This window comes from Astatotilapia calliptera, unplaced genomic scaffold, assembly GCF_900246225.1.
Source record: "Astatotilapia calliptera unplaced genomic scaffold, fAstCal1.2 U_scaffold_1, whole genome shotgun sequence".
NCBI classification, from domain to species: Eukaryota; Metazoa; Chordata; class Actinopteri; order Cichliformes; family Cichlidae; genus Astatotilapia; species Astatotilapia calliptera.
This window is the reverse complement of record NW_020535618.1, coordinates 2,642,127-2,666,417: the sequence shown is the minus strand read 5'-3', so window position 1 is coordinate 2,666,417 and position 24,291 is coordinate 2,642,127. Positions and strand designations below refer to the sequence as shown.

The 24,291-nt window shown below is 41.1% G+C and overlaps 1 protein-coding gene across 2 annotated transcripts; it reads left to right on the top strand.

The window, feature by feature from the left end:
* Positions 1–12,008: 12,008 nt before the first annotated feature.
* LOC113017273 (programmed cell death 1 ligand 1-like) lies at positions 12,009–14,615 on the top strand. 2 transcript variants are annotated; one of them, XM_026160448.1, is made up of 4 exons: positions 12,009–12,110; positions 13,811–13,945; positions 14,021–14,170; positions 14,317–14,615. In XM_026160448.1, exons 1-4 carry the CDS (start codon positions 12,038–12,040, stop codon positions 14,436–14,438), a joined length of 480 nt encoding a protein of 159 aa, XP_026016233.1. In that variant the 5' UTR covers positions 12,009–12,037; the 3' UTR covers positions 14,439–14,615. The 2 variants fall into 2 exon arrangements, with proteins under 2 accessions (XP_026016233.1, XP_026016232.1); XM_026160447.1 differs by having other exon boundaries at positions 13,811–14,170.
* The last annotated feature ends 9,676 nt before the right edge of the window (positions 14,616–24,291 follow it).

Sequence of the window (24,291 nt, the reverse complement as noted above, 5' to 3'; positions counted from 1 at the left end):
GGAAATTTCTAAGGAAATCCAGATTTTTATTTTGAGTGAAGTGACCCTTAAAAGTTCAGTTCACCTAATTCAGCTGTAGGTTACAGCTTAAAACACTTCAAAAACACCAACCTTCTGTTGACGCAGTGCTTTGTGAGCAAAGTTGCAGCCAACTCATTTTAATACAATACAATACAATACAATTTTATTTATATAGCACATTTAAAAACCCGAAGGCACACCAAAGTGCTTCACAGTAATATGGAGAGTCAACATAAGTCAAAAACAGGGTACAAATCGGGCACAAGCACAGACAGGATAGAGGCACTAAAAGACCAGGAGAGTTAGATAAATACAAAATATGCTACGAGGACAAAAAACAGCAGTAAAATTGATAAAAATAATACATTTAATAAAAGATTTAAAAGTTTAGAAATTAAAAGATTTAAAAGGGTATTAACTGGTTGGGAAAGCCAAGTCAAATAGATATGCTTTTAATCTTGATTTAAAGGACTGGATAGAGTCCGAGGCTCGAATAGAAGCAGGGAGGCTATTCCAAAGGTGGGGTGCAGCTGAAGCAAAGGCACGATCGCCTCTGGTCTTCAGTCTAAACTTAGGTTGGGCCAGGAGTAACTGACCTGATGATCTTAATGCACGACAAGGAGTGTACAAATTGAGGAGGTCAGTGAGGTAGCTGGGCGCAATGTTATTCAGGATTTTAAAAGTGAGTAGCAAGATTTTAAACTCAATGCGATATTTGATTGGTAACCAGTGTAGATCAACAAGAGCCGGAGTAATAGGGTCAAATTTTCTAGTGCCAGTAAGAAGGCGAGCCGCAGCATTCTGAACGAGTTGCAGCCTTCGAAGAGAGAAGGCTTGGAGATCACAGTAGAGAGAATTACAATAATCTAACCTGGAGGTCACAAAAGCATGGATACGTTTTTCCAGGTCCCTGTGTGGTATATAATGCTTAGCTTTAGAAATCTGGCGCAGTTGAAAAAAACTATATTTAACTACAGATGATACTTGTTTATCGAGCTTAAAGGAGCTATCCAAATAGACACCCAGGTTACGCATAGAATCAGAGAGAGAGAGAGTTAGCTAGGGGCCCCAGCAGGGCAACAAGCTGGTCTCGAGGAATATGGCTGTCGAACACCATAACTTCAGTTTCATTTAAATTTAAAACGAGAAAATTTTCTGACAGCCAATCTTTAACCTCTCTCAGACAATCGTACAGGGAGTTCAGTGATGCTGCCAAGTCATCAGTCAGTTGACAATAGATTTGAATGTCATCAGCATAAAAGTGATAAGAAATATTGTATTTTTCAAATATGGAGCCCAAGGGTAGCATATACAAAGAGAATAATAAAGGGCCCAATACAGACCCCTGGGGCACACCACAACAGAGGGGCAACAGAGGAAGAGTATCCTCCTATCACAACAGAGAAGGATCTATCTGTGAGGTAAGAGTTAAGGGCAGAACCCTTGATGCCTACAACATGCTCTAGTCTCCTCAAGAGTATATTATGATCAACCATGTCAAAGGCTGAAGACAGATCTAATAAAACTAAAACGGCAGGGCGACCAGAGTCAGCAAATACAAGAAGATCATTATAGACTCTTAGCAGGGCCGTTTCAGTGCTATGGTGTGGCTTAAAGCCAGACTGGTATTTGTCAGTGATATTATTTGCAATTAAGCAAGCCTGTATTTGGAGAAAGACGGCTTTCTCAAAAAATTTGATAAAAACGGAAGCTTCGAGATTGGCCATTTTAACAATGGAGGCGGAGTAACACAGCAACAGTGCAGGTCTAACTGTCCAGCTAGACGCTGACGGAGGCTGGGTGGGTCTTTCCGTGACTCCACATTCACAACATTAGGTGTTCGTGTGCCCTGACCGCCCAGGAGGGTAGTGACAATACACTATCAGACTTTTAGATGGACGTGTTTTCTGTCCACTACACTGTAAGTCAGTGCTTTCAAAAAGTTCCCTTTTCATTGGAATATACGTACAGATTTTCAACATCCTAATATCCTAACTATTAAAAAGAGTAAAACACTGACACCATTAAAAACTAAACTAAAACAAGAAAATCCAGTCTGGAAAGTGATGAAAAATACAGTAAAAGGTCAAATCTAAACAAAATAATTCAAAAATATTAAACTAAAATAACAGTTTAACTGGTTTTATGTCTACAGCAGATTTACTGTTTGAATATAATTCAGAAACACTTGACCCCTGTTTCAATCCAGGTGCTCAATGTTGACATTGTGGAGGACTATAAATACCTCGAGTATACATTGACAATAAACTGGACTAGGCTAAAAACACCACAGCACTTTACAAGAAGGGCCAGAGTCGCCTCTATCTTTTGAGGCGACTCTGCCGGACAATGCTCAGGATTTTTTTCTACGAGTCTGTTGTGGCCAGTGCAATCCTCTACGCTGTTGCATCCTGGGGGAGCAGATTGAGGGTTGCTGATGCCAAAAGACTCAATAAACTGATCCGCAAGGACAGTAATGTTGTGGGGATGGAGATGGACTCTCTTAAGGTGGTGTCAGAGAGGAGGATGTTGTCCAAGATAAAGAGGTTTAGTGTCTAGACCGGCTGGGGCGAGTGGAGGAACGGTGGCGTGAGAGAGCAGCTTCTGTTTTCCATCCTGGATCTCAGGATCAGTTTTTATTGTCCTTTGCGCAGCTGCAGTGCAGTGGTGGTTTTGTTTCTGTATTCTGAGGACTGATTCCATCTAGTGGACATCTGAAGACACTACACAGGTTAGTTTGTATGAAGTTCATGGGTCATGTGACTCTTCTCCCACAGAACATGATGCTATGAGTGCCACCAACCTCAGAGATGTAATCAGACAGTGACTAAAAATCTATGAAAACATCAAAATCTGACAGTAATTATGGGCTCAAATTGTGGTCATAAATAATTTGTACTTGTAAATCAGTTTTGTATGTGTAAAAAGAATTTGTGTGTGCGTAAAAAAAGATTCGTGTAAAACTGCACTCAAGTTTCAGGTAGTGTACAAGTACGAATTTTGACCCTATTTTTCTTCCTTTCATCTGATTGGTCAATGTCATGTCAATCACAAATTTAACAATCCAGTCAGAGAACAGATGGGTTTGGCTATTGGAGGGGTGTAAAAACGTTTTTAGTCTAACAACACCAGGCTCCTTCTTCCTGCAAGGACTATGTTCAGGTGTGAGCACTACAGAAGTAATCAGTGACTAATTACTGATTACTTCTCCCAAAAAATAATCCAGTTACTTTATTGATTACTGATTTTCAAAAGTAATTAATTACAGAAACATGTACAAATATGTACAGTACAGCTTTAAATAGAAATAAGTTTCTCATCCATCAGTCATAAAATCATTGAACAATCCACACTGTGTCTATATCACAGCCAAATGTGGGCCAAGAAAAATGTATGTATGGACTGGATGGGTTGTTACGGACATCTGGTGAAAAGTCAGAAGAACTTTTATAAATATATTTACTTAGAAAATTTGTAACACGTCGTGGCCAAATTCGGCCAATCGTGGCCAAATTCGGCCACTTCAAACAAAAGCAACATGTGAAAAGCCGCGGCAGGGAATTAAAAGGAACGGACTTCAGCGCGAACGACCAGTTCCCCAAAGAGATCTTGGAACGACGCAGGGTCCTCTTCCCAATCTGACGCGGCTTCATCCAGAAGGGCCCGCGCTGTCATCGCTGTGGACCGGCTGTACGTGGACGGACAGCTCCACCGTGACCCCAACATCACTCCGTGGCTGTATTAACCTCACACCAGATAAGAATCAGCTACACCATTTCCCTATCCACTCACACTAACTTGCATTAACATCTGTTTAACTTACCAGTATCAAATCGCATCTTAAAGTGTGATTTCATAGCAGAATTAACACCGTCACTCTCCGTCAGTGATTTAATTGGAATGTTTACGTTTTGTTTCTGTTTTTTTTTTTTCTTCTGTTTTTTTTTTTTTTTTCCTCCTCTCTTTTCCCCCTCTTGGTTTTATGCTGCTCACCCCTGTCCTTGGTTTCTTTCTTTATTCCTTTCACTGCCTCGATCACACTCATCCACAAACATCCTTTATTTCGACACATACGCACCATGCGCTCAACGGCAGCACATTTACATCAGTCAGACAGCGCACACAGTCATATAAGATACACACACACTTAAGCCAAGCCTACTCATATTAGTAACTATGCATACACAAAGTCAGACTCAGGGAGCATCTCGCCACACATTTTTTCTCTCTCTCCTTCTCTTTATTTATGAACAAGTGACGTATTCTCTCCACCTGTCTAAGCAACGCACACAGCATACATCCCTAGTTATACACAAACATCTATGGGTACACTGAGGTTCATTACATGGAATATAAATGGAGCTGGCTCCAGAGAAAAGAGGTTAAAAATATTTAACCAACTCAAAAAACTACAGGCAGATGTTGTCCTATTACAAGAGACCCACAGACCTCTTAGAGGTTCGAATGAACTTAAAACACCTGAGTTTCCTAATGTGTTCTCAGCTTGTTATAATTCTAGACAAAGGGGAGCAGCAATTTTAATACATAAAAATATTAATTTCACAGTACTCGATACAGTTATAGATCCAGAGGGCAGATTCTTAATCATTAAACTATCTATACGTGATAAAAAGCTATGTATTGCAAGTGTATATGGTCCAAATGTTGATGATCCCTCATTCTTCACGGTTTTTTCAGTGCACTCTCTGAACACTTAGATGGCACACTTGTTCTTGGAGGTGACCTCAACCTTGGACTAAATGAAGACATGGATAGGCTCAATACAGCGGGAACTCAGCGTAATTGGCAGTCCACAAATATAATCAAACAGTATATGAGCGACTTTGGTCTTTGCGATGCATGGCGCTCCCTTCACCCCACCAGTAAGGAATATACTTTTTTCTCACATGTCCATCACTCCTACTCTCGTCTGGATTATTTTTTGGTCAGCAGCTCACTGCTGAACGACATTTCAGACACTGAGATTCACCCTATAGCTGTCAGCGATCATGGTCCTGTATCTTTAACACTAATGCACAAGAATAATACTACGCCAAGAAAAAACTGGAGATTTAATATATCACTACTTAAAGATGAAGACTTTATTAAATATTTTAAAAAAGAGTGGACTTCATATTTGACTATAATGACACTCCCAGAAACATCAGCTTCTGTTCTATGGGAAGCAGGGAAAGCTGTGATGAGAGGTAAAATAATTTCTTTCTCATCACATAAAAAGAAAAAAGAAAACAAAAATATTCAGGAATTAGAAAAAAACATCAAATCACTAGAAGAAGCCTACGCGTCCCACCAAGATCAGGAAACATTGAACAAAATACGCAAAACAAAACTAGAATTAAATGAGATAATTGATAAAAAAACAAAATTCTTAGTACAAAGACTACGCCTACAAAATTATGAACATGGTAATAAATCCGGTCAATTTCTAGCAAACCAGCTAAAAATAAATAAAGAAAAAACAACTATATGTGCTGTTCAAGATTCATCTGGGAACACAATATATGATCCGATACAAATAAACAACATTTTCAGGGATTTCTATAAAACGTTGTATTCACCACAAATAAACCCATCTAAAAAAGAAATTGATCAGTTTTTGGACAACATAACTCTTCCAAAATTATTGGACACTCAAGCAATGGCACTGGATTCACCACTGACACCAGGTGAACTCCAGGAAGCCCTGATAAGTATGCACAATAATAAGGCTCCAGGTCCAGATGGCTTTCCTGCAGAATTCTACAAAGAATTCTGGTCGATTCTAGCACCAGTTTTCTACAGAACGTTGTTGGAAATTAAAGAAAAGGGCAGACTTCCATCAAATATGAATTCTGCAAACATTAATCTCCTGCTAAAACCAGGCAAAGACCCTGTATATCCCTCAAGCTATCGTCCAATATCCCTTATAAATGTAGACCTTAAAATAATCTGCAAAGCTCTCTCAAAGAGACTGGAGAAAATAACCCCCCTCTAAATTCATCCTGACCAAACTGGTTTCATAAAAGGTAGGCACTCATCAACAAATACACGTAGATTACTTAATTTGATAGACTACTCATACAGTAAAAACCTAGAAACTACAATATTCTCTTTAGACGCAGAAAAAGCATTTGACAGAGTTAACTGGAAATTTCTATTTGCAACTTTACACAAATTTGGTTTTGGATCCTCTTTCATAAACTGGTTAAAATATTATATAATTCCCCAACAGCTTGTGTTAGAACAAATGACCAGACATCCTCCAGCTTCTGTCTCTTGAGGGGCACCAGGCAGGGATGCCCACTCTCCCCTTCACTATTTGCAATTTTTATTGAACCACTAGCAGCAGCAATTAGACAGAATTCAGTAATTAAGGGCATAAAATGCAAGAACGTGGAACATAAAATCAGCCTTTATGCGGATGATGTGTTACTCTTTCTCCAAAATTCACAAACCAATATCTCTGGGGTGATTGAATTGATAAACTCTTTTGCAAGAATATCAGATTACTCAATTAACTGGTCAAAATCTACAGTCCTACCGATTAATTGCTCCTTCCATAATTCCTCTTCTACACCACTGCAATCGGGAAATATAAAATATTTAGGTATTAATGTTTCTCCCAAGCTTGCAGATCTAACTAAATTAAACCATATCCCACTTTTAAAGAAGGTAGAAGATGATCTGGCTAGATGGAAATGTCTACCCATATCACTCATGGGAAGGGTTGCCGCTATAAAAATGATGGTCTTACCAAAAATAAATTATTTATTCTCAATGATCCCAACTAAACCGCCACAAGATTGGTTCAGATCTCTAGATTCATGTATGTCCAAATTCCTTTGGAAAAATAAACCCCCACGTATAAGCTTAAAAACACTACAAAAGACCAAGGATAAAGGAGGACTAGAACTGCCTAACTTTCAGCACTACTTCTTAGCCAACAGGCTTCAGTTTATCTCAGGATGGCTAAAACACACCCTCTTAGATGAACCTTGGCTAGATGTAGAACAAGCACTCTGCAATAATCTAGAGATCTCAGACCTACCATTTATCAGCTCAAACATCCAACGACATGAATGCTTTAAAAGCATCAACATCAGCTCTTCTCTGACAGCATGGTGGGAGTTTCTAAAATTGACGGCGTCTTCATTAATCCCATGCAAACGTACACCTATCTGGAACAACCCTGACATATTACAAAACAATAATATGATAAACTTTTCAGATTGGAGTGATAAAGGAATCAAATATTTAGAACATATACTAGAAGGAACAGAATTTATTTCATTTGACGGACTAGTTACACAATATGGGATCAACAAGAAAAGATTTTTAGAATATCAACAAATTAAATCCATAGTAAAAAAGAAATTTAAACCGGGTCAAGTTGAACTACAAACACCACCAAGTGTGGTTCAATTTCTTACTCTTAAACCCCCCAAATTACTATCCAAAATATACAGAATGCTTTCTAAAACAGATGAATCAATATCACTTCCTATTGCAAAATGGGAAGCGGATTTATCAGTTAACTTAGACCTAAACTTCTGGTCTCAGATTTGCTTAAAAACCTTTCATCTAATTAGAAATCCCAGTCTTCAATTAATTCAATACAAAATATTACATAGAGTGCACTATACAGGTCATCGGATGTTCAAGATGGGCTTTACGTCTACCAACAACTGCTCACACTGCCAAACCAATTCACCGGACAATTATATCCACGCTCTTTGGTTCTGTCCACCAGTTCAGAAGTTTTGGCGCGAGATATGTGAAGACTTATCGAAGTGTCTGAAATGTAACATTCCAACTTCCCCCTTAGTGTGTTTGTTGGGCAGCTTAGATAATGTCACTTCAGAAAAGAATATCGCCCATATGGTTTTCACTGCCCTATGCATAGCCAAGAAAACAGTCCTCATGAACTGGAAAAATAAAAATAATCTTAATTCTAACCAATATAGAAATTATCTATTAGATTACATTAGTCTTGATACAGCCTCTGCCACCACATCAGATCAATTGCTCTGGGCTCCTTTGATCAGCTCCATCACCTAGTGGGGGTGGGGGTCATAGTTTGGTCCCGCCTTCACTGTTGTGATTGGTGTGGGGGTAGGGACAGGCTTAGGGCGTCGGGGGGTTCCCCGGAGGCATCTTCCTTGGGGGGCTCAACCCGGGTAGCGGTCATGTCCGGTTAGGGGCTCTGTTGGCTCTCGGTGACTGTTTCCTCGCGGCTGCGTGCAGCGGGGCTAGGGGAGGGTCTGTGCTGACGGACGTGGGTTACTGACCTGGTAGCCTGGCTGCCCCTGGGTGGGTCCGGGATGGGCGTGAGGTTCTGGGGGCGCTCCGTCTCTGGGCTGGGACCCGGACCGGGCCTCGGGGGCTTGGGTCCTGGTTGGTGTGTTGCCGGGGTTGTGGGCGGGTGGGTGCATGGGGGCCCAGCCCTGGAGCAGGGTGCCGCCGGTGCGTCGAGCCACCTGGGGGGCTCTTCAACTGGTGGGGGAGATTGTCACATCTTGCAGGAGCTTTCCTCTCCTCAGGAGCTCCCTCTGCAGGAGGGGGAGATACAGGAGAGGTGGAGGAAGATCTCAGCCTGGGTGTTTATTGTCTTATGTAGTCTGGAAGATGAGTGGATGGTGGGGTGGGTGCAGTTTTCTCTGTGGTGGGGTTGGGTGGACTGTCCCGGGCTCTGTGGGGCCGGGCGGCGCTGCTGCACTGGGCCCGGTCTGGATGGGCCTGGGCCCCCTTTCCCTGGCGGGTCGCGGAGTATGGGGGTGCCTACTGGGGTCAGCGGGGGAGCTGGCCCCAGGGAGGGGTCACTTGCCCCTCCCTTCCTTCCCTCCCCATCTCCAGCTGCCTCCCTCTTCCCGCTCCACCACAACCACCCACACATGCAGGGCCTTGGAGTAGGGGTATGTCACCAGGGTGCAGAGGAGGCTACCCCCCCCCCCCCCCCCTCTGTCCCCTTCTGGCTGCCTCTGCCTCAATTTTATCCCACAACTTAGACATTCACATTACTCACACTCTCATTACACATACATATAGGATCTTGGGGGTGGGCACGATACACGGAGTCCAAAGTACCATCAGGGTGTACACCCCACCCCTGGCATCGTTGCCCACCTCTCAATTTTAAATACACGTAGACATTGAGGGCTAGCAGGAGGGACCATGCGCTTACCTGCTGCTCTCTGGCAGGTAGCTCCATGCCCTCCTGGGTTTTAAATGCACCTTAGAACACACATGCATCAACATTACAATGAGCGGGTGGAGGGAGGTTTGGAGTCTTCTCTCACCCCCATTCTCTGCGACCTGCTGGAGCAGGGGGGCTAGGACTAGGAGGAGGAGTTGGCCGTCCGACTGCGGTCTGGAGTGTGGAGCCTTCCTGCTGCTGCGGAGTCGGGGCGGTCTGCCTCCCCCCACCGCAGGGAAAAGGGGAACACCACCTGGGTCTGGGTGCAGTTCCCCCCTCCAGGGGCGGGGGAACCTAGACCCGGTTTGTAGAGTACGCTTGGGGAGTGTGATCGTGTGTACAACGTCTCTTTATGTCTGTCTCCACGTTGGTTGAGTGTGGAGTAAGTGCATATGAGAGCATGAGGGTGGGAATGGATGTTTGTATATGTGTGTGCCTGTATGTCTGTGTCTCTATGTCAGGTTGGGTGTCAGGCGCCACCTCTCTGGGGACATCTCAGGCCCTCCAAGGTTTGGAGGCCTATCTCCCCCTACCACCCCTTCCCCTGCCAGTGGCGGACCCCCTCAGACATCGGTGCGTTGGTGGTTCTTTGTGTCCGGGGATGGGCGTCCAGGTACACACCGGCTCACTCCTTGGCGGCCGCTTATCGGGGCCTGGAGCCTGGGGCTCGCTCGGGCCACTTCGGAGGTGGGGTGCCCCCGGCCTCTCGGCCTGGGGCTCGGTCACTCAGGTGCAGCTGGCTGCCGGCGGAGCTCACGGGCGCGTCACTGCAACTCCCCCTGGCTTCTGCTCCGCGGCTGCTGAGTGAGCCCTCATCTGGGACTCTCCTCAGCTCTTTCCGGGACAGTGGCGCAGCTGCCCCTCTGTTGGTCTTCCTTGGTCTCTTGTGTTCTGGGGGCCTCTGGATGTCTGGAGTTTTGATCTCCTCCACACCTGCTTCACGCCCTGGAGGACGGGGCTGTGGCCCCCCCACACCCTCTAGCAGATTATTACATGAAGGAACCTTTTAAAAAACAAAAAACAAGCGCGTCCATGCTCACAGGTGTACACACGGGTGATCACACCCACAAACTACACCCTTTTGGCTCCTACCTCAAAGCACACTGTGTTCTGTTGATCTTATGTGCTGCACAATAATGTTTAATATTTAGTATTTACTGTCATATTCCCATATATCATTGTGATGTTGTTTATTCTATTACTCTTGTTCTCTTCTGCTTGCTTTCTTTTTTCTTTCTCAGCAGGTGATCCAGGTGATTGATATATGCATTTTTTTTTCTCTGCCGTTCTGTTGGTTTTGTCTTTTGCCCTTCTCCCCCGTCCCTCTTCTCAGCTGTTTCTCTTTCCCTCTTTCTTTCTCCCCTTCTTTCCCCCAGTCAAGTCTGTCCCGTATTCAGTAAGTGAAAATAAAATAAACAATAAAAGGTGAATCAATGGACCATTACGGCAAGGCTGGGATGGTCAGTTTGGTAAAGTAAATCCGTTGGGCATCTTTCTTTGCCTTTAGACAACAATTCTGATGGCAAAAGAGCCAAACGGGACAGGCCAAAAAAAAAAAAAAAAAACAAAAAAAAGATGATGTGAGAGTGTCTGTGTTTAGGGCACGGATGGCTTGGGGATAGAAGCTCCTCTTGAGTCTCTCTGTCCTTGCCCGGAAGATGCGGAACCTTCTACCAGATTGCAGAAGTTGGAACAGTTTGTTGCCAGGATGGGACGGGTCCTTCAGTATCTGCGCTGCTCTAGTCCGGCATCTCCTGGTGTAGGTGTCCTGAAGCGGGGGGAGAGCAATCCTGCAGCAGCGTTCTGCTGTACGGATCACTCTCTGGAGAGCTTTTTGGTCTTCACACAGCTGTTCCAAACCACGATGTCATGTTCTGTGTGAGGATGCTCTCCACAGCGCCTGTATAGAAAATCCTGAGGATCTTTGGAGAGACCCTGAACTTCCTCAGTTGTCGTAGGTGATACAGGCGCTGCCTAGCCTTTTTGGTCTGGACCTGAATGTGGGCAGCCCATGTCAGGTCTGAGGAGATGTGGACACCAAGATACTTGAAGGACTACACCCTCTCCACTGGCGCTCCATTGATGATAATGGGCTTGTAGTCTAGTAAGAAAGTAGGAAGAAAACATTGTCAGTGCGCACCGTCTCTTTCATGAGGAGGGACGGGGAAGAATGAATCCTGTGGTCAAAGGCAGAGAAGGAAATGAGATCTCTGCTCTCCTTTTAAAAAAGCATTGTCTCTAATTTCCCTTATATTTATTTATTTTTGTGATCCTGCATTCATCAAAGCTCCTCTATGTGAATATTGAGATCGATTACTATCAATCTGTGAGGAGAAATCTATGGAGACATTTAACAGCAAAGTCAACCAATATGATTATTGATAGGTCTGCATCAAATTACAAAGAACTGTGCACACATTTTAAGAAACTCCTTTGATTTCCTGACACAAATATCTAAACACCAGTGGCTCCCTTGATCACTATCCTCCTGCTGTGGACCTACTTTATGAAGTCATCGCCATTATTTATGCTTGTGCATTAATTACTTTTATCCGCCCCTGCTGCCAAGCATTGACACTGTCTGTGCCAACAAAGCAAAAGTTCCCTTCTCCAATTACAAGCGAGGTACTGAGGGTGAAGCAACAGAACTCCTCCCCCCGGTTGGCACAACCAGTGTCAGCGGCACAAATGATTGACAGCATCTTTATCCAAAACAAGAATGGGCGTGGTAAAGGTTTTAGAAGATAGACTAACCTGAGGTTAGTAACCTCCCTAACAATCCACATAATGGGAATCGTGCACTTTGACTGTGCTTCATGAAACATGTTTGCTGTAACATCTCCGTGGCTCTGCTGGACTTTACTGTCTGTCTCCCTCGTGGGCTTTACCTGTGCAGGTGAGTTTGGTTTTAAATCCTATCGATTTATTTCTTACACGCTGTTAGATGTTAGAGCTGCTTTAGGTTGGGCCACTCACAGAGAGGACGCAGGTCTCCTGTCAACAAAACTCTTCTGTCATGTGAGAAAGTGGATGTTAGTTTTTAAATGTACTCACACACATTTACATAACAGTTTGTATAATGAAGCTGTGAAGAGAAGAGTCTGCTGTAAAAGACTTTAAAGCGGTGTCAGATAAACATGGACAAACTGCTGTAAAGGTTTATTATTATTGATTTATCCTTCAGACACTTCTGATAATAGAAAATCTACATTTACTTCAACCATCACTCCTTAAATCCCCTCAGCTCTGTACGATTAACATGAATCACTGGTGACCCTCTGTGTAGTAGCTGGATCCCCTTTTCCCAAAAAAGCAGGAACCTGGGTGAACCACCGAAAGCAAAGGTTCCTTATTCTTTGTAGAAATGACTCTAAATTCATGCCAGTGATTATTTATCTGGAATTTGGAGATGATGAATCAGAATAATCTTTTGTCTTCGCAGCAGAATTAAGATGTAAGACGTTCATGCCAATGTAGCTGTTTTCTGTGTTATTGCCAAGACTGCAGTGTCATATTAATGAGTACAGTACATGTTACTGATGGTAGCTGTGTATGTGATTCCCATGTAAATACATTCAGTTGAGGAAGATGACAGAGAAGAGGACAATACTGCACATACACAGGCAGGTATTTAGATAAACACTTTATTTATCCACAGAGGGAAACTCACAGGAGCTCATTTAAAAACAAAACCCTTCAGTCATAATTGTAAAAGTACTAAACAGATAGAAATGAGTTCTCACTCAATGTGACCAAAACTACAATTATGTTATCTGGAAACTGTAGAAAATATTCTGTAGCAAAATTGTTGATAAATAATGTTAAAGTCTGTCTGTAACTATGGAAAATAGTCTAATATAAATCCGACCGTGACCTGGATACACTGTGAGGATTCTCTCTTACTGGTACGCTCATGGCAAGATGCAGGTTAAATGAGGAAGCAGTATTTCTGCTTCCTTTGGTGTTAGCAGTGGTATCAGACAGGGTGGGATTTTGTCTTGAATTTTATTTAATTTATGTGCTGATGACCTTTCCATACAGCTGGCAGCCTGTAACACTGGGAGTATATTAGGATAATCGGCTTAATTTGAACTGACATACTCTTGAGGTTCATAAAAAGGTGAAACACCTCAGTCACTTTAATACTGATCAAATGAAGGATGATGACATATACAGACAATACTGTAAGTTCTATGTGCAGACAAATACATTTGCACACAAATTTGGCTTTTTTCAGATTCTGTTAAAGTGGCTTTGTAGCATAATGGACACCGATCTATACTGCCCCTTGTGGTCATCTTGCTACAAACAATGCAGCATGCAAAGGCTGTATACTTTACTAATCACTTAGATTTCAATACTTAGAGGAGAGTGGAGAAGCCTAAAGCAACACATCTAAAACTTCACATCAAACTTCATGTAAACTTCAGAAAACATCTGCATGATTAAGATTTAGAGAGCACACTAACATTCTGTTTTTGAAGTTCATGGATTGCATAAAATTTAAAGTAAAATTAAAACTAAAACCACAACAACAGGTTGGTTCCAGTTCTCAGAGTGTCTGCTCCTCTCTCTCTGTCTTTGTCTCCTCAACAGGATCATTTGTAGTGAATATGACTCAGACCTCCTATCAGGCAGAGGAGAACCACAACATCACACTGGAGTGGACGTTCACAGTAGAAACAGGCAGATCCCCCACATATCTAATAATTTACTGTGACCTGATAACTGGTGATAAATCTTCACTCCTGTATCATGTCCACAATGGTGCTGAAGTCTCAGAGTCTCAGGATAAAAAGTTTTCAGGGCGAGTTCAGGGTGACAAAGACGCCCTCAGAGAAGGACGAATCAGACTCCAGCTGTGCAAACTCAGGACTGAGGACTCGGGTCAATACAAGTGTAAAGTAAACACAGATTATGGTCTCAGCTCTGCGAGCTGCAGACTCAACGTCACTGGTAAGTTTTAACAAGTCAAAGCTGAACAATCACTTTTATATTCATGGTCTGTTAAACTTTTATGTGCAATGATTGTGATTAACAACTGAAAAACATGATGTGTTGTTCATGTCAAACATGGTTCTCATTTTATTTGTCTGTTACAGCAGCTACATCACAAGAAGAGAGAGACTGGAAGATTATTACAATTGTCCTGACAGCAGCAGCAGCATTAGTAGCTCTGCTGATGTGCGCTTTACTTTGGACTGTGTTTAGAAAAAAGTGCTGAACTTCTGTACAGCTGTAAACATCCAGAGTCACTAAACCAAGGTACTTCCTGCCTTTGACGTCTCCTTCAAGTATAACAAGTTACATGTTGATATGAGCTGTGTAAATGAACTGATTCTTATATGTTGCTTTTGTAATTGACCTGAGCATTTCAAATGTTTTATATAAACTTCCGCATTCACACACATTCATACAAGAACCTTTTGTTTGTATGTCTGTTCTATACAAGTCCTTTTTGTATAACACGAATAGATAGAAATATATGTAGATATTAATAATGCTCTGTGTTTTACAAACCCCATTTTCAAAAGCATTGGGAAGCTTTCTAAAACTGCAATAAAAACTAAAATGTGGTCATTCACTTTAACTTTAATTTAACAGGCAAATTAACAGAGAAAAGATTTTCAGTGTTTTTAGTAACAAACTCATTTCTATTTGATAAACACATTTAGAAATTGATGCCTGCAACCCCTCACCTTTTAATTTCACATCTTAATCTTTCTGAAAATGAAGAAACTCATTTTTACAAATGTACAAGTGGAAATTCTTCCTGATTCTTTTCACGAGGGCGATGGAAGCCTCAACTGATGGTGTCTTCACATATGTGGAAATCCTCCACACCATCACAGAGGCTGGTCTTTGCACCTTTCTCTGATAACAGCGTGGAGCTTTTTCTTCTTTGAAACGTTGAATTGAATGTCTGAAGTACTGCTGAGCCCATGTGGCTGTCAGTCAGTTTTTACTGATAATAATAAAAAATGTCTGTGAAAACTTTCAGTGTGGGTTTATCCACACAGGCTGTTTGTTACGTCATTTTGTTTTTAGGCCAAAAAGGAAAGTCTTTTCAGGGTTAAAGTGTTTCTTTTGATTTTAGCTGCCAGCTATTAGTTGTCAGCTAACAGACAATGAGTCACTCTCACATGTGTCAGGTCTTCAGTTACTACCAGAGGGTACAGAGGAAACTTCCTGCAGGAAATAAGCAAAGTGCCCTCATCTAACATGGTACAAATGTTTCTTTCATTTAGCATCATATTGGCTTTGATACAAAGTAACTCAATTGTCTGGATGGTTTGAGGCTAAGAGACGTGAGACCAACACTAACCCTGTAACACGATAAATTTGTGTTATCTTAACCCTTTATGTTTTAGTTATGAGTTAAAGAAATGCTCTGAATTTCAGGAACAAAAATGAACTATTTTAAAAAATATCATTTGACTTTTGGAGCTGTGACCTCTGATTCGTTCTGTGCAAAAAGCCGCTTCGTGACTCAGACTGTGCTGGAGGAGACGTAACAGAAAGGGAATCATCCACACAATAGGGGTCAGAAGGAGTGTGAAAAATGTTAAGTTCTTCCTGTACTGTGTGAATATTTGATGATCTGAGTAGAAATTTGTCCTGACATTTAAAAGAACAAGTCAGCAGACAAATACATTAAAATGCAGTGAAGCCAGAATGTCATGCAGATGCTAAATTGGGCAAAAAAAAATTTTTTTCGTTTCCAAAGACTTTAATGACAAAACATCTTAAATGTGACATCAAAACATCTGGAATAATAATTTAACTCTCAACATCAAAATAAATATTCATTACTATTTAATTGACAGCGGTTTAATTATGATGGTCAGCTGAGGGGATGGACCAAGAGCCAGGATAAAGATGGATTTTAAACTGAATTATTCAATTATTCAGCAAAGATGCCTCAGAAGATAGAAGATCAATTCTTCTTTGGGAGTTTTGGAGCAATCACAAAAAAAAAGATGAACACGAGAAGTAACAAACCAGAAGCTATCAGCCCATAACGTCCTCTACTGACTCCACCCTCCTTCCCTCCACCCTCCTTCCCTCCATCCTCTGTGTCTCCTCCTGTCTGACCTGCAGGAGAGAAACAGGTGTGAGGTGTCAGCTGTCAGGTAGGTGATGAGTGAAGAACAGAACAGAATCCATTTCCTCTTCAAACTGCTGTCAGACATTATCTACTGCACTCTGATCACATCACTCAGACCAGCTGCTTTCTACAAAGTCTCATCAACAACATCTTTAGAAACAAACATCAACAAGCAGGAAGCAGCTTCACCTCTGATCACACACACACTCAACTCTACTCACTCACCTGGAGGATCAACACTTTACCTGATGGAAGTTTTTTATGTGTCAAATAGCTTTGCTTATATTTGTAAATGTATTTAAATAACATGTAGTCAAGATGATTTATGGATGGGTTATGTGTAAAGTAAAAAAAAAAAAGAAGCTATAAAAGCTATTTTAAAAATTAAACTTATGGCAAATGCATTATTGTTCCCACTGTGTCTTCAGCCATCTGCCACTAGGTCAGGCTGTAGCCAAAGCATCGTTAGCTGTTTTTTATTATTATTATTATTTTAGATTTTACGTCTTATAGAGATGGTTGTCATGAATTTTGGGAGAATGTGCATCAGTCATAATGCCACACGCTACAGCTGATGATATTTCTTTTTCAGATGTTAATTTGGCAAATTTATCAGATCATATTAGATATTTTAATATTATATGACATCTTTTTCAGTAATGTTTTTTAATAATGCACAAAAATGTTTAATTTATTAAAAATGCATTTTTCTCCATTCTCTTTGTAATTTTGTATAACGTGTTTAAAGTACAATGTGACATGTTTATGCGCTATGCCGCTATGTGACATTTAAAATGTGATCATGATTGTACTAATCGATTAGTTGATTGGCTGAGTAACGTGGGGTAATTTCCTTGGTACCAGGAACATCCCGATCACAGGATGTCCCTGTACCTGTCCCACAGTCACACAGCCAGTTTAGATCTGGCAACGGTTTTCCTTTGCTCTGTGTGTAAAGAGCAATTTCTTCTCCAAGCTCAAAAACATCGTTTGGGCACTTTGCTCCTAATCAGCCACCTTACTTATGTGTAAGAGAATCTGTCAGCGATGAGAGGGGGTGTGACCAGGGAGACAGCCAGTGAACCGTCGACAGCACTTTATCCAATAACAAGCATGGGCGTTGGGAAAAATAAAAAAAACAGGAACCAAAAACACGACTCCTTCCATCACCCAACATAACTTCCGTTTGTGAACTTTAAGTGTGCTTCGTGAAACATGTTTGCTGTAACATCTCCGTGGCTCTGCTGGACTTTGCTGTCTGTCTCCCTCGTGGGCTTTACCTGTGCAGGTGAGTTTGATTTTAAAATCCTATCGATTTATTTTTTCCTCACAGAGATCATCCTATGTATGCAGATGACCTGGTTATTTTAAGTCCCAGTAGTGCTGGATTACAGCAGCTTCTGAATATGCTGTGCAATATGATATAAAGAACAATGCTGATAAAAGTGTTGATATGTAGAGCCAAGCAGGACAAACAGCTAAATTTCCCTCTGTTAAAACGGTCCAAAAAACCCTCGAGGTTCATAAAAAGGTGAAATACCTCAGTCACTTTATTCCTGATCAAATAAATGATGATGACGTATAGATACAACGCTGTAAGCTCGATGTGCAGGCAAATGCATTTCCACGCAAATTCAGCTTTTGTTCACTTCCAGTTAAAGTGACTCGTTTTGTTTAAAGCTTATTGCACACAGCTATGTACTACCTCCGGAGGTCATCTTACAAGCAGTAGCTGAGAGTGTTTGGATTTTTAAAGCACTTTTAAGGAAGTTAATGTTCACTTTTAGAGAATGACTGCATGGCTCCACTAACGGTAATTTATTTTTTTTTATTATGTCTTTTATTGGGACAGCTGTTGAACATAACTGTCATGAATCGCTGTGCGGCAGGCAGGAGTTGGACCCAAAATGCAAGACTCGCAGACTCAGGGGATGAACTCAAAAATCACAACTTTATTTGCTGGTAGGACAAACTAAACTAAACTAAACTAAAAACTCACAGAGAGACACTGGGAGATCCACACAGCATGAGGGACAACGCAACACTGACTCAGAGAAATACAGGGTTTAAATACACTGGGGAGTAACGAGGGGGAATGAGACACAGAAGGAGAGCACAGCTGGGAGAAATCAGGACTGACGAGACAAGCAAAGCAGGACACATTCACATAAGACACGGACCTTCAAAGTAAAACAGGAAGGATCACACAGAGACGCGAACTTGACACAGTGGAGACAGCAACTAAGAAACACAGAGACATAAACCATAAGGCAGAGGACTCAATGAACCAAAATACACAGAGGGAAACTCAAACATGCAGACACAGACTTACACAGAACAGAGGGGACACAGAGAAACATGAAGGGCAAGGGATCGAAACTAGAAACCATAGAATAACTCACAAGTACAATAATACAAACATCACAAAGAACTAAAAACGCTGGGTCAGGAGACCCAGGACCGTGACAATAACAGTAGTTTGCCTTTTTAAACTTTCTTTGCTGTCACATTTTAACTTATAATTGAAAAATAAAGAAGACAGAAAAAGAAGAGAAAAGAAAAGAAGAAGAGAAAAAAAAAACTAGGGTTAGGAGGCAGCAGGGCAGGTAGGTTTACGTAGTACTCAGGGTTGTAACATCATACACAAAATCACACCTCATATGCTTAACATAGTCTGTCCATTTAGACCATATTCCGTAGAAGGTATCCCTCTGAAGTTTAAGAGAAAATTAGTTAAAGTGACTCGTTTTGTTTAAAGCTTATTGCACACAGCTATGTACTACCTCCGGAGGTCATCTTACAAGCAGTAGCTGAGAGTGTTTGGATTTTTAAAGCACTTTTAAGGAAGTTAATGTTCACTTTTAGAGAACGACTGCATGGCTCCACTAACGGTAAAATTTTAACACACAGATGTGACAGTGAGTTGTTCCCGTTACTCATCCAGTCTGAGGAAGCACTGCTTGAAGTCATTGTGTATTTACTGATTTCTTTTAAGTCATTGTGTATTTTATGTATTTTGTGGTTTTATATCTGTACAAATATTTCATATATTTTTTATTAAGGTGTATCTGTTCTGTTTTGTTTAGAACTATGGACATAAAGTCTGTCAATAAAGATTGATTGATTAAAACATGCACAAGCTTAAGTGTGAAGAAGCATCTCTGTATGGAGAGATGCTTTGTAGCAATAATTTACATTACAAATCCCTCTGTGTACTTCCCTGGTCACTTAGATTTCAATACTTAGAGGACAGTGGAGAAGCCTGAGGCAACACATCTAAAACTTCACATCAAACTTTATGGAAACTTCAGAAAACATCTGCATGATTAAGATTTAGAGAGCACACCAACATTCTGTTTTTGAAGTTCATGGATTGCATAAAATTTAAAGTAAAATTAAAACCAAAACCTCTAAACTAAAGTTCTCAGAGTGTCTGCTCCTCTCTCTCTCTTTGTCTCCTCAACAGGATCAGTTGTAGTGAATGTGACTCAGACCTCCTACCAGGCCGAGGAGAACTACAACATCACACTGGAGTGGACGTTCACAGTAGAAACAGGCAGATATCTAAACATCTACTGTGAACTGATAACTGATGATAAACTCTCAGTCCTGTATCGTGTCCATAATGGTGCTGAAGTCTCAGAGTCTCAGGATGAAAAGTTTTCAGGACGAGTTCAGGGTGACAAAGACGCCCTCAGAGAAGAACGAATCAGACTGAAGCTGTGCAGACTCAGGACTGAGGACTCGGGTCAATACAAGTGTCAAGTAAACACAGATTATGGTCTCAGCTCTGCGAGCTGCAGACTCAACGTCACTGGTAAGTTTTAACAAGTCAAAACTGAACAATCACTTTTATATTTATGTTCTGTTCAACTTTTATTTGCCATGTTTATGATTTATGACTGAAAAACATGAAGTGTTGTTCATGTCAAACATCATGATGGTTCTCATTTTATTTCTTCACAAGTAGATATTTTCATGTCTTTTACAGCAGCTGCTGAGCAGAGATCAACTTCACCACCACAAGAAGAGAGAAAGGACTGGAAGAATATTTTAATTTTCCTGACAGCAGCAGCAGCATTATTAACTCTGCTGATGTGGAATTTATTTTCGGTCGTGCTGAGAAAGAAACGAGAGAGACCAAACTTCTATGCACCTCTAAACTCTCAGGGACAGACTCTATAAACCAAGATACTCCCTGCCTTTGACGTCTGCTTTAAGTATAACAAGTTAGTTGTTGATATGAACTGTAAATTACCTTAATTTCTTTTTAAATTTACTTTTGCTTTTGTAATTTACCTTAATTTTAATTGTCTTGACAACAGCATCAGTATTTTTCCCAGTCAGTATTTTGCTGATGGTTTTCACTTTACTTTGGGAACTTTTTTCTAAACACAGTCCAAACTTCTGTCCAGCTTCTATCAGCAAAAGAGTCACCATGTGGGTACATGTGGGTTCAGGGGTCATATGAGTTTACATGTGTTTAATAGAGTTTTATTTAATGAAACCATTATGTGTTTTAATTAAACTATTTTTAAAAGGATTGTATAGGTCTCAGAGCTCAGTTATTTAGACATAGATGATTTAATTTAACTAGTTTAGGGGTATTTTAACTAGTTAGGATCATTCTGCTTTTTATTTAGTGCTCTGAAACACACAGAGGCTTGTTGATCACACATGGATGATTTAACTACTTTAGGAGCATTTTACTTTTTTCTTTAGTGCTCCGAAAAGACACAGAGGCTAATAGTTTTAAATAGAGTACCACAAACAACAACAGGTATTCCTTTAGAAATAAACTTTTCTTGTGATACTTCTAAAACCACATATTCTTAACTCTGCAACAGTTAGACAGAGTGGGTTACAGTTAGGCCCCCAACAGTCAGCAAAACAATTCATAAAACAATAAAAGAGGCTCCCTTTACCAAGAGCATCCCAGCACACATCCCAACTGTAGTTCCATATGTTAGGTTTTGTATTGTTGATTGTCATTTATGCTTAGAAATATTTAACCATATATGCTTAGAGGTGTATAATCAATTGTGTAGTGACAGGATGTGTGATCTTTAGCAGGCCGCAAAGGCTTGGTGTGTATTCCACACTGGAATGCACACCTACATCCTGAAGAGGTCGTACCTCGTTTAATTGTTTTATGGGAGGATAAACGTGGCTGTATCTCTTTTAGGTTAAGTGCCTTTTGTTTAGATGAACTGTTGGATTTTCCAGACCAGCAGGTTTAGGGAAGTCGTTTATGGGTTCACACTCTGACCCCCCCCCCCCCCCCCCCCCCCCACACACACACACACACACACACACACACACACAGTATTCTTTGTTCACATGTATACCTATGTAAGATGTTATATGTTAATGACCCTATGCATATTCATGTAACCACAATAAAAGGAGTGCTATGGGGGACCTGGCTGGGAGTCTGACAGAGGTCAAGTGGTGGGACGACGCTTGGCTCCAGGCAGGTCTCCCTCATGCATGAGTAAACCAGAGAACTTTGGTGCCTTGTGTCTTGCTTTTTGCTTTGTCCTTAACGTTCCAGCAAATAGGTTCAAGCTACAAACCTATCACCATAGTTTCCACATTTTTAATTACAAACAGTTTCATTATCTTATCCTATCATGTCAGAGGTCAACTGAAACCATGTCCAACTGAACCTCCAAAGGTTTTTCACATTTTCTTACACCCCACACCTTTATCTCTACAGGCAGACAATTACACCTCCTACTGACTAACCGAACCACCATAGTTTTTCCACCTTTCTCTTTACAACCTCCTCTTTATATCAGCATCTCAGAACCCAACTGAAACCAAGTCCACCTATATAAAAACACCCCATCACACACACAGTATTTTCATCAGCACTTCACAACTGCCGCAAGGTATATCTTTTTAACTTTTTATTTTTTCAGATCCCAGACACAGCGGTGTGAGGTAGTTAGCACACAATTTGGTAATGTAGAAAGCATCGTTTGTTTGGAACACATCAGCAGAGAGGTAGAATTCATAGCTGTTCATAAGAGTTTAATTTAATCAAACCTCATTTTACGGAGCTAAGTGGCTCCTCATCACTAGCCAATTCACCATTTTATTTAAATGTCTGAAATTTCGGAATGAGGATCCAAGCGGGACACAGAGGCTGCTAGTTTTAACGCACCAGGATGCAAATATAAATAAAAGCCTCACTATCCTGAGAGCCTAGCTGCAGCGACACCTTTCTTTCACACGGATTCCTGGATGTGCATTGAGCCGACTTTGTTACCCGCACAGAGCATTTCTGACAGTCGGGAGCTGCTTATCCTCCTGACTACCAGCAATGCACAACTGTCCTCTGTAGAGCACCTTTCTAAACCTGAATATCTCCAATGAAATGCATACTACAGAATTGCCTCCTTTTGGTATCTGTAGATACCAAAAAAAAAAAAAAAAAAAAAAAAATTTATATATATATATATATATATAAAGTCACCCTGCAACATTCACAAAGGGCAAGGGATTCTGGTAGTGATGGGCAGATGAAGCCTCATGAAGCACTGAAGCTTTTCATCCAATTGGTTCACCCCAACGCGAAGCTTCTTGAAGCTTCATTTGCTCTAGTAGGACACCTACTGGACGTAAAAATATTAGTTGGCATGAATTTGAAGAGTGTGGCATTTTGCACACAGCCTGTAAATGTCAACAACAAAAGTAGTGTGTAAAACATGTATATTGTAGTGATGGCAGTATACTGTGTATATTTATACTGGCAGTATGGAAAATGATTATTTGCGGCAAAGTTCGAACCGCTTCCTGAACCAGTCACGTGGTACAACCGGGCAGCGAGGCTTCGGACGTCATCATTTTCAGCTCCTCCCATAAATGAAGCAAGCCTCGATACGCGCTTCACGGAAACGCCCCCTCCATTACTCGACACACGCTCCGAAGCCTCGATACAGAACGTCACATCACTAGATTCTGGGTAATCCTCAGAATAATGGAGGATTCCTGCGAGGTAAGGAATGCGCAAATGTCGTGGGGAGTGTGGAGCAGGGAAATTATTTTACTGCTATTGTTAAATAATCATCATTATTACCATTGCATTAATAATATAATCTGGAGTTTATATTGCATTCAGAGGTTGAACAGTGTGTCTTTCAGAAAAGGCTAAAAGTCACAGGCTGACAGGAAACAGGCTTGCAGAGAGTTTGCAGAAGTGAAACCAGTCTTAGGTTATTTTGAGCAGCAGGCCAGACGAGGCCATTTGAATTACTAGGTTATTCAAATTGATCATTGCTTTAACAATGTAACAGATAGCTTTAAGAAGGCTTTAAGGTTTTATGCATACAGGTATTAAATTAACTTTGTATTCCAGGTGCAGTTATAACTATTTTATACATATTGCATATCTGTGCTTATTTGAGTTGATGTTCAGGTTCATTAATGGTCTAAAGCTTCACTAGTGAGAGTGTCTAGATGATCCATGCTGAGGGAAAACTAGAACATAGAAGGAATTGCAATACATGCTTACAAAACATTTATATCAGGTCATTTTATATTAAGGTTTCATTAGAGGTTTTTGATTAGAACATTTATTTAGCAGATGACATATACATAGTCTCAGTGAGCCTCTGGTCTGGTAAAAGGTCAGAAGTGCGAGAGGTGACATAGAGGCTGAGTGAGGTCGTGACACACACACTTTTAGTTAGATTTATTTAGAGGAGAGGTTAGTCATGTCTGGCTGTAACTGCAAAATTGTCTCGGTAAAAGAGGAACCGTTCCTTGTTGTCTCGGCAAGAAAGAGGAACAAGACAAGAACTGAAAGGTAGACAGGAAGTGCCAGCCATGAAAATAGAAGATGATGTTCTTTCGAACGGTGGTAAAAGTCATTGTGGTGTTGATCTGATCTATGTATAAAATGTATTTGTGACGTTAAAGGGGCGTCATTAAATTTAAGCCCTGACAGTATAAAAATCTGTGT